Source organism: Camelus bactrianus, chromosome 3 (genome assembly GCF_048773025.1).
Source record: "Camelus bactrianus isolate YW-2024 breed Bactrian camel chromosome 3, ASM4877302v1, whole genome shotgun sequence".
Lineage (NCBI taxonomy): Eukaryota > Metazoa > Chordata > Mammalia > Artiodactyla > Camelidae > Camelus > Camelus bactrianus.
The window spans coordinates 111,574,628-111,586,278 of NC_133541.1; the positions used below are offsets into that span (position 1 = coordinate 111,574,628).

General features: G+C 36.9%; 1 protein-coding gene across 2 annotated transcripts in view; it reads left to right on the top strand.

The window, feature by feature from the left end:
• Window positions 1–9,800, top strand: part of MRPL22 (mitochondrial ribosomal protein L22) — a 30,092-nt gene extending 20,292 nt beyond the window's left edge. For both annotated transcript variants that reach the window (XM_010970033.2, XM_010970034.3), the window contains 4 exons: window positions 1,339–1,404; window positions 2,162–2,239; window positions 3,635–3,704; window positions 9,505–9,800. In XM_010970033.2, coding sequence (XP_010968335.1) covers window positions 1,339–1,404; window positions 2,162–2,239; window positions 3,635–3,704; window positions 9,505–9,716 — 426 coding nt within the window. In that variant the 3' untranslated portion in view covers window positions 9,717–9,800. The remainder of the gene's footprint in view (window positions 1–1,338; window positions 1,405–2,161; window positions 2,240–3,634; window positions 3,705–9,504) is intronic.
• Window positions 9,801–11,651: the final 1,851 nt, after the last annotated feature.

An 11,651-nucleotide genomic window follows, 5' to 3' on the forward strand; every position in this document is an offset into this window, starting at 1 on the left:
GAGGATAATCATGTACAATTCGGATTTAAAGATACCCCACTGTGACAAACCAGGAGTTGAAAGTTTTCTATATAAAAGATTTTGTTGAGTGAATTAATTTTTGCAGATTAATATTATCAGTCATGACGGTTCTTCTTTCCTCTCCCTGCTCCCCAGGACACTTTATTGCTGAAAATGTAATTAGGCTATTGCTACAGTTTTCAGCCTGTCAGCTTCTATTGCAGCTGAAATGAAATCTGCTACATATTAAAAGTATGGCCACTTGAGAAAACTCTGTTGCTTCTAAGGGCATTTGAAAATTTCCGGCAGGAGTCAGAATATTAGAAAATTCTGAGTTTTTTCTGCTATTATTTGCCTTGAAAAATGTTTTCTAATTTTTTTTTAAGTGTCAGTATGCTGTAGTAGTGGGAAGAATGTGGGTTTTAGAGTCCCAAGGGGGAACTTTAAAGATACACTGGCCAGAAATTGTATTAGGCCCTTCACATACTTCCTTGGGTGGCGCTAGCTTTGTCTTGTAACTTTGCAATCTTGGACAAATTATTTGATTTCTCTGATTTTCATTTTGTAAAAGGTTTATAAAATGTTTTCTCTCCCAACTCACAGAGTTAGATCATATGAAATAATGGGCTTGAGAAGTGCTTGATGAACTATAAATTGTTTAATGGATGATTGATTAAAAGATTCAATAGGATATACCTACTACTATAAATAGAAGGTAATAGGAACTAACATTTACTAAAATCTTACCCACTGTGAAGTACTTTATTTACATAGGTTACTTCATTTAATCCTTTTTAGAGTTTTATATGTTTGGTACTGTTATCTTCATTTTAAAGAAGAAACTTAGGCAGAGAGAGGTTGAATAGCTTGGGTTTTGTAGCTGGTAAATGGTAGAGCTGGGATTCAAACCCACGTAGTCTGATTCTAGAACCTATGCTCTTGACCAAACACGTAGAATATTGATTTTCTTATGAAAATAGTTATTTTGTCCATTTCACCATTGTTCTCCTAACAAGGGACTTTTTTCTTAATGTACCTTTTCTTTTGTTCTTTTAGCCAGGTAAATGTTTTCAAAAATACTTTCATTTAAATCTTTTACTATGCCTCAGAATAGCAATGTTGCAAATATTGGCACCCACTAGCCATTTTATAGTTGTTTCTCCCTTAGTAACCTTTATAATATGGTGAGACTTTGGAAAAATGTAACTTTCCAAATTCTTAATAGTTTTTAATTTCTTATGGCAGCATTTTCACTAGGCATAGAAACTAAAAACTTTATTAACAGTGTGTTACTGTCATTTTGATAAACTTGTTTTTTTGTTCTCTTCCCGTTTTAAGGAAATCTACCATTGTCGAAGACAGATAAAGTACAGCAAAGACAAGATGTGGTATTTGGCAAAATTGGTAAGCTAAAATGCCTACACTTAGGCAAAGGAGCCACAGATTTTATCCCAGGATTTGGAAAAGCAAAAAAAACCTGTCCTGATTTCCCGAGAAATTGAGGAATATAATTGCATTTTCAGACATTTGGTTGGTAATCCAAAAAGGATAGCTCAGAGATGAGTGGTTTTGCTTAATTTTTACCTTTGGGTAAACTAAGCCATGTTGGATCCATAGATATTTAGAACAAAGGTATCAAAAACTTGGCTACGGTTAAAGAATCCAGGAAGCAAATTCAACCTATTTCAAAACTATTGCCTTTTTTTAAGTTTTTCCCTTGGAAAATGAAATTTATATATGAGAGAATACAAAAGCAGCAAATATACATGTAATACATTTATTCTATAGAAGGAGATATCTCAAATGCCTAGTGTGGTCCTTGCCAACCTGTAGTCTTTCTCTGTTATGTCTTCTCTCTTTTTTATTATCACTGAAACCATTATAATCCAGGTTTTATTGTTAAAATGTTTAAGTCTGATTTTGACTTAGAGTGGTGGCATCCCTTTTCAAACTTGTTTTCTTCCCTTTTGCCTGCATTTAGTTAGCTATTTTTATACTTAATGAAAAAGGTTTTCCCCATCTTATTGAGGAATAAGTAACATGTAACTAGTTAGCTATTTTTAGAAATTATTTGGATTATGTAAGTTTCTTTTCATTGAAAAGGGAACACTGACTTTATAAACTAATTTATTTTCTCTTGTTTGTTACTCATTAATTCTAGATACGAGGAATGTCCATTGACCAGGCTCTGGCTCAATTGGAATTCAGTGACAAAAAAGGGGCCCAAATAATTAAAGAGGTAAACTAAGATTGATGGGGAGGGAGCGCATAGCTGTCTTGCAGATGTTAGTAAGCTTGGCCTAAGTCCTGAATTCCCTGAATTTCTTGGTGTAAATGCATAGTTTATATAACACAGATTTAGGGTACTCAGTTTTATTAATGTTCTCATACCCCAGGACTGTTGTATGCTTTAAGTAATTTTTTTCCTGAGATGCTTTTATTTGCATCAGATGGCAATTTCTATTTTGTGGTCAGTCTATGAAGTGATACATCTTATTTTTAATGATTGGGGGCTTGATAAATTTTTTGGAAGTTTTTTTTGGGTCAGTTCTGTGACTGAGTGATTTTGTAACTAACTGAGTGGAAAGGACACTGGACTGGAACTCAGGGGAATTGTTTTCTGTGACAATTTCTGTTGTGACCATGGGCAAGACCCTTGTCTAGTTCCATTTTTCTCATTTGTAGACTGGGTGGGATTGGATTAGATTATCTCTAAAGACCCTTCTCGCTCTAAATGTAGCTGATTTACTAGGTGCAAATGTACTCATGGTATTTGTGCTGACTTATTGTAGGTGCATGAGCGTTCTTATTTCAAAAGGCATGGTTGAGGCTATCTGGGGATATCAGCATTATGTTTTATACTTCAGTTAATTTTCAGTTAACTGAAATCTCAAGTCAGATGTTATGTTTTCAGTGTTTTTTTAATTTTTAGTTTTGTAGTTGAATGGTTGAGATTGTTGGATTCAGACTTCCAAGAGGCTCTATTGTAACACCTATATTTAATTCCATTCAGAGTGCAATGACTGAGTGTCTGTTTTGTACTCAGCTTTGTAGCACATTCTCGTCTTTAAAGGAGTGAAAGATCTGATTTCTGTTCTTTCTGGCAACAATTGTCCTATTTAAAAAATGTGTTCCAGAGGAAGTTAACTTAATTCAAAATATCTATGGAGTATACATTTAATAATTCTTAAAGGAAATTTTGAAGTATGATTTTCTCTACTTGTCTGATGTTGTTAATGGTTATTTTGGATCCAAAGTTTAAGAATTTTCATTAAGATTTACCTCTTGAGCTTCTTGAACGTTTTGGCAAGCTTTTGACTCAAAGATACAGTGTTCATTAGCAAGGGTGCTGCTGCAAGTGCTGTCACCTCCTCCTTTCAGCCGACATGTTCCATTTACAACTGATTAGGATGGACTGTGTTCCTTGCACTTGCAGGTCTTGTCTGAGGAGGGAAAGCTCACTGTATTCCTTCTCCTTAGCATCGTTACCATCTGATACTCTCTTTTTAAAATTAACTATAAAAGGGAGGCATGTGAGTAGCAGTCATGTTACAGAGATAACAAGAAATGAGAAATTTAATTCTGTTTTAATTCATGGTCTGCCATATACATGTCTTTCTTTTCCTTGTTTAAGGTTCTCTTAGAAGCACAAGATATGGCAGTGAGAGACCACAATGTGGAATTCAGATCCAATTTGTATGTAGGTAAGATCTTTAATATTCTTAGTTTTAGAAAATGTGTTCCAATAGTGATGCCAAGTTCTTTATCTAACAATAATCTTTGATATCTAACTCCTTAGGACTGTGTTTACCAGTAAGAATGCTGATAATAGCTTTCTTTGTGCTGTTAGTCTTCTGTAAATGGTCATAATTTTATTGTTTTATTGTTACTTGTTCTGTAATGTGATTGAGATCATGAAACCTATTGCTGATAATTATTAAATAATGGATATCAAGGTGGTACATAGTGTGTGGTTCTTTAATCATAATAAAACTAAAGAAGAACATAGCTGATTTTTTAAATGAAGTATTGGTCATCCCAAATGAAATATATATAAAGGATCACACGTAGACTTAAAAAATCTTTCTTTATGATGTGCCAGGCCAGGTGCCTCATCCATAAAGGTTTCTTATAAGTTAACCTTCCAATTACATGGAAAGTCTGTTGAATAATAAAAGGCCTTCAAAGGCTCAGGTGACTCAGATGTGTTTGTCCACCCTTTATTATTATATCCTGAAGCATCATCTCCAGTTTCATATACTTGTTCCACATCAAATTAAGTTAATGTAAGTGAAGATGCTTTGGGAAGCATGAAGCACTGTGCAAAGGTAAGAGATTTTTTAGTACTATACCTTCACATACTTTTTCTAGAAAGAGATAACTGTTTATAATGAAGCTCTCTTGCCCCTTTCCGACACCACAGTAAAGTCATGTGGTGATTGGAGTTAATGCAGCAGTTACTCCTAACTTCAGCAGTTTTGTAATCAAAGATGGTAATGTCAAAGCAGAATTTTCTCAATCTCCTAAACCTACATATAAGAAGGATTATTTATCTAAGAACATTTAATCTCAAGATTTAGGAACTGCTACTCTACAAATAGAGGGGAAGGGGCTGAATCATTATGGGGGAAGTTAGCTGTGTCTTATAATTTTTCAACAATTAGAATTTTTAAAGAAATCTAAATTCCACTTTGTCACTTAACCTCTGCCCTACTGCAGAAAATTATTCTGGTTAAGTTAAAATCTTAACTCATCTATAATTGATGCTGGCAACCACACCTACTTCAGAAATTCAAATGAGTTATGATTTTTGATTGAAATATTTTAAAGCTGAATCTTGTATAATTATATTCTGATACATGCATAGATGCAGAGGGAAATCAAAACTCAGAAGATGTAGCCCACAGTAGTTAATCATAAGCATTTTCTTGTGGGAATAACATGAGTAAATAATGCTGGGAGGGCCCAGAATTGGTGGAAGAGATGCAATGAGTGAAGAGCAAGACCATTTGCTTAAAACCTCTTGGTGATCTTTCCTGCTCTGTGACTCAAGGTCAAGTGAAATTTGATTTTTTTCGTTTCATAAGAATATTGACTTCTTAGCTGATACATAACACTTCATAATGAAATTCAGATGTAAATAAAATGGATTTTTGTCTTTAAATCCATTTCAGTAGTTGTAGTATAGAGAGAGAGAGTGAAGAGCTTAATCCTGTCTTCCTAAATGAAGGAGCAAAGTCCAGTGTTGCCTTTAAGCAAAAATAAACTTAACCAATTTTATGTGAATGGGCCTGTAATTCATTGGTCTCCTTATGTACATTTCTGCTGAAAAAGCTCTGCCCTTCCTGTACCCTCTGGTAAGTTCAGATTTGTCTTACGATTTTAGTAAATATTTGATTTATTTAAAATTTTTTTTTGTTTTTTTGCAGTGAGGAGGTGAGTAGGTTTATTTATTTATTTATTTAATGGAAGTACTGGGGATTCAATCCAGGACTTTGTGCATACTAAGCACACATTTTACCACTGAGCTCTATTCTTCCCCCTTGTGTTATGATTTTAAAAACTCATTAGCTAAATATTTTGTTGCCTTACTCTATTATGAAGGAAAAAGAGGTGTGTACTGCAAGAAGATGAAGTATCTGACCATGACATTCAGGCATCTTATCCCTGTATTTGCCAAACTTCTCTGATAAGAATCACTTGAGGTTCTTATTGAAAATACAGATTCCCAGGCCTCACCACAGACTCACTGGATCTGAAACCCCAGGAGAGAGGCCTGGGTGAGTACTCTAGTGATTCTTATAAAATGTGGGAAACTTCTTTATCAGCTTACCGTCTTTGAAAAGGCCTAGATGTTTCACTCCATAGACTTCTTTTAGAGCTTTGAAAGATAGTTACTTGGCTGCCATTTTGGCTCAGCAATAGTTCTTTCTGTTCCCTGAGATAAGTAAGTACAGGCATTTGAGAGAAAGTCCTTTGGTAGCATATGTTCTCACTATATGGTGATTCCTTCAAATACTTGTCTTCAGTCTAAAGCTAATACCTGGTGTTGCGTGACCACAGACTTTGAAAGTTCATTTCCTTTTCAGCCTTATAACGATGACTAATGACACTGTGAATAGGCCTTAACAAGTGGACGTGGACTAATAAAATGTCACTGCTTCGTGATTCATGACATCTAAAGTGGTTTACTTCAGGGAAAAAGTGATCGACTGACTTCGTAAAATCAGTCTTCTGGGCTAAGAGTGATGAGGGGGAAGAGGGAGAGGGTTTTTAAAGTTAAAATGGTCAAGATTCGCATTTACCTAAATACCAGCAATAGGAAATACTGACAATATTTTAAATATATGATGTCTGTTGGGCATTATCTTTAAAGAGCATTATCTTGAACATTATCTTTAGAAGGTTGTTTCCATTTGCGAGATGTCTTAATGTTTTTTCTTTCATTCAAAAGATATTTGAGTGCTTTCAGTGGGTGTACTACCTGTACAGCTAGGTGACAGTGTGTCTTTTATAGCAATTTAAAACATTTAACACACATAGTTTTGTTCTTTGACAGTAATAGTCCTTGGGAAGAATACATTTTGGCTTTTAAAGATAGGCTTTTGTGGAGCTGAAAGAGTGTCCAAGGGAAAAGATTGATTTCAAAGTGAGGTAACCACTTCAGCAGAGGCACATGGGTTGGAGTGAGCAGTAGTTATGTGGCTCAGTGAGTAGAACAGTGCGACAGAAGTAGAGGCTTGACCTGGAGTAGATAAAATTGAAAAGGTGGGTTGGGCCTAGATTCCAGGGGCTGAGCAAGGCAGGCTGTGGCATTCAGCTAAAACTGTATTGAAAAGGAACCACAGGAAGTTTTTGGGTAAGAGGTTTGTGTTATTTAAGGCAGTGCTCTGAGACTGTTAACTATAAGCAGTGGTATTGAAATTGTGCTGTGGGACCTTCTGAGTGGGGCCTGGGGCAAACAGAAGGGCTCCTTGATATCTTGGTCACTGCTGTATCCTTAGAGCTCAGGATAGAGCCTGGCACCCAGTAGGGGCTAAGAATTTCTATTTGTTGGGTGAATGAATGGCAACACACTTTTGGGTCTACCCCCACCCATGTTTCAGTTGGAACAGATCCAGATGAAAAAGGGCATCTACAAGTTGCTTCATTTTAATTGAAATGTTCTGTTCAGAAGCAGTTTGAAACCCCTGTCATACAGAATCAGTGGAGGGGAGACTGGAGGAGGGGAGACCATACACCGATTTGGAGTCAATGTGGCGAACTCCTGATTTCACTCAGGCCTCAGAGTGGCTGTGTTGTGTGTTCCCATTCCAGAGTATTAAAGAATCCTGGTGTTTCAGAAGAATTAATGTTTTTGCTTTTACATAAAAAATGGTGGCATTATGTGCATAAGGATAGGCAGATGGTATTTTATGGCTTAAGGATGAAATCATAACTGGCATTTAGCAGGTATTGAGTGTCTGCTCTTAAGTGTTTTGGGAAAGATGGGAGGAAAATGGTAGTTAACATAGACCCTGATAGGGTTGGTCGTTGTGTTTTGATAGATTGTGTAGTGCTGCACAATTAGCTAATTTTGATACTTCTTTCACTGGAGTAGTATTCTTTATTCTCAAAGTATTCGGAAAGTGGTGCTCAAAATGGGTTTAGTAGCAGTTTTGGATAAAAGCAGCCATCATGTATGTACAATCTTCTTAGAGGCTTTCTACACTCTTCCCAGTGTCACTTGTTCTTTTTTGTAGGTTTCCTCCTCACAGGTGGACCCAGGGCACATGGTGATGCTTCATTATAAAGTGATTTGTATACTGCCGCTTTTTCTTTGGAAAATTAAAAAAAAAATTTTTTTATTGAGGTATAATTGACATACATCATTATATTTCAGGTGTACAACATAATGATTCAATATTTGTATGTACCGTGAAGTAATCACCACAAGTCTTGTTAACATCGGTCACCATACATACAGAATTTTTTTTCTTACGAGAGAACATTTAAAAACTATTCTCTTAACAACTTTCAAATATACAGTACAGTATTATTAACTGTAGTCACTGTGCTGTACATAACATCCCCATGACTTAATTATTTTATAATTGAAAGTTAGTACCTTTTGACTCTTCACCCATTTCGCCCACCTCCCCCCCAGCCCCATCTTTGGAAATTGTTACATGCATTTCTTTAGTGCCCTGAAGATGAAGTAAATAAAAGGGCAGTAGTTCTCCCCTTGTCTCACTGAGACCCTACGCAGTTTTCTTAATCATTTTCATCCTTAGCTTTCTCTTGGCCAAAGCTAGATGCTTCTGCTGAAACCCATTTCATGAGAGAATTGTAGTTAGAGGGTTGTGGAGCACATACTTTGATGTAGTCCCTGTAACATAAAATTCTGTCACAGTAAGAATGAAAGAATGGTGAGCATCAAAGTGGATTAATTTGATATGTGTTCTGTAGATTTTGCCTTTTTAAAAGGCTTATTAAATTTGCTTAAAAGAGTAAGACTAAATTCAGAAGATAGTAGAAGGTGGTTTCTACTGTGATTTACTGTGAGTGAACAGGTAAATGATTTCTTCTTGTACTACTTAAAAGGTTTTTTCCAATTTTACAAGGTCAAACTTTGACACGTAGAACGGGGGAGGGGACATGAGGGGGCAGATGTGATGCAGGAGTTCCTGAAACTGGCTGTGAATCAGACTTTGCTTAGGGGTGGTGTTTGCTCAGGATATAATTTCCAAGGCCCAGCCTTGGATTCGCTTAGAATCTCCAGAGATGGGGTCTCAGCATCAGCATTTTAAATATGTTCCCTGGGTTAGTTTGATTCAGTTAACTTGAGGACAGCATTTGGGAACCACTGGTTCCAGGGACTTCTCATACAGTTAGAATAAAATCAGAACTTCCCTCAGCCTACAGGGCTCTGTTGATCTTGCCTTTATCTCTGACCTCTTCCCCTTGTTTGTGTCACGCTTCGCCTTCCTACACGTGATTTAGCAGCTCCTCTTCCTAAAACAGGCCAAGCACATTCCCACCATCGGGCCTTTGCTCTTGCTGTTCCCTCTGCCTGGAACTCCTTGGCCCTAGATAGTTGCATGAGTGATTCATTCTGGGCTTGGATCAAGTGCCTCTTTCTCAAGGATGCCCCTTGACACTGCCCAGTCTGAAGTTGCCCCCCAGCACCCCATCAGTCTCTGTCACGTAGTTGTTCTGTTTTATTCGTAACACTGTCACTGACCGAAACGATGTTGTTTGTCTTCTGTCTTTCTCCTTTAGAGTATGCGCTGCGTGGAGGCAGGGCCCTTGCTAGTCTTGTTCACTCTTGTTTCTCTAGCACTTGGAGTAGAGTCTGGTCCTTAGGAAGGAAGGACTCAGGAGAGACCAGCCTGCTTTCACCAGCCACGAGCTCATGTCGTCTTAGAATCCAGTGTGGGAGAGGGCGGACATTCCTCAGCTGGTCAGGCTTTAATCTTGTGGATACAGTCATTTCCTATAATTCTCTTTTTCTTCCCCATCTAGCGGAGTCCACTTCAGGGCGCGGCCAGTACCTGAAACGCATCCGATACCATGGCAGAGGTCGTTTTGGGATTATGGAGAAGGTTTTTTGCCATTATTTTGTGAAGTTGGTGGAAGGCCCCCCACCTCCACCGGAGGCACCGAAGTCAGCAGTCACCCGTGCCAAAGAGTATATCCAGGAGCTTCGCAACCGGACCATCATTCACACTCTGTGATGGGGGTATTCAACTCCACAGTGTACATATTTTAACATTTATTTCCTAAAACCAACAAAAATTAAAGACAAATGCTTTTTATAATTTGTCATTGAATTATTGAAATATGAAACACAACTGCTAGTTTTACATGAATATTTATAAGGCTTTGCCCAGCTCTCATGAGCCTCTGGGTATATTTTATGCATTTGCAACTTGGAAGGGGAAATCTCCTTTAAACATAGTAACAGACTATGTAATTCAGAAGGCTTTTTTGAGTACCGTATGAAGGGAATGTTAACTTTGCAGCTAGTGCCCCGCAGTTGGCAGCTTTGATACTGGACTTGAGTAGAAAGTTACAAGAAAGCTTGTCTTTGTTATTTCACTTGACTTTTCTCTTGGGACTGGTGAAGGGGGGTGGAGGTGAGCATTGCTGCATGTTGTTTCACTGCAGTATTTTAGGGCATTCTGTTGTTCTGTTTATCCTTTTAATTGTTGGCATATTTCAGTGGGTGAAGGATTATATTTTCCTTTACTGTTTTAGCAGTAACTTGGAATTACAGGAGTTTATTAGAAATATTAATCTAAAACTCTGAAAGCCCTTTAACTTAGAAAGTTTCATTCTGGTTAAAGACTTTTATGTCTCCTTCCAACAATAGTTTCTATTGCTTGGATATCTTGTTTAGTACTGATTAATTTTTCAGAGTGAATTCAATTTCCTAGAGAGGAATAGAACCAATTTTGGGATTGCGTTCTAAAATCAGGCAGTAGGTGGCACTGACTTCCCTCTTGTTAGCATAAAATTTTTAGAATTACTGTTGAACACCACCTGGCTCTCATTGATACATGTGTTTTCTTTTTCGTTTTTCAGTTTGATTAGGTAGAATTGTTACAATTTGCACATATACAATATCTTGCATGTAAATACATATATATAATATACTGCACATATTTTTAAAATTTACATATATGTACTGTTTATTGTTTTTAAGAACTTTTAGAGCTTTAGCTTTTTAAGCTTACATAGTTATCAAAGGAATAAAGCCAACCACAAAATAAGAGTTAATTTAAAAAGATACTTACACCCTGCTATTAACTGCGACGTTACTTATAAATGCCAAGATATGGAAGCACTTTTTTTAAAACAACTTTACTGTGGTATGATTCCTGTACAATAAACTGCACATAATTCAGATGTACAATTTGATGAATTTTGATAGATATATACTCCAGTGGAACCACCGCCACCACATCAAGATAGCTAACATTTCCATCGCTCCCCAAGAGGTGCAAATTTCAAACTCCCAGTTTATCCCTTCCCACCTCCTTTACCCCATAAATTTGTTCTCTTTGTCTGTGAGTCTGTTTCTGTTTTGTAGATAAGTTCATTTGTGTCTTTTTTTTTTTTTAGATTCCACATTTAAGCAATATCATATGGTATTTTTCTTTCTCTTCCTGACTTCACTTAGAATGACAATCTTTAGGTCCATCCATGTTTCCGCAAATGGCATTATTTTATTCTTTTTTATGGCTGAGTAGTATTCCATTGTATGTATATACCACATTTTCCTTATCCAGTCAACTGTCATTGGATATTTGAGTTGTTTCCATGTCTTGGCTATTGTAAATAGTGGTGCTGTGAACATTGGGGTACATGCGTCTTTTCAAATTATATTTTCTTCTGGGTATATGCCCAGGAGAGGGATTGCTGGATCATATGGTAAGTCTATTTTTAGTTTTTAAGGAACACCCATGCTGTCCTCCATAGTGGCTGCACCAATTTACATTCCCATCAACAGTGTAAGAGGGTTCCTTTTTCTCTACGTCCTCTCCAGCATTTTTCATTTGTGGACTTTTTAATGATGGCCATTCTGACTGGTGTGTGGTGATATTGCATTTCTCTAACAATTAGTGATATTGAGCATCTTTTCATGTGCTTGTTGGCCATCTGCATGT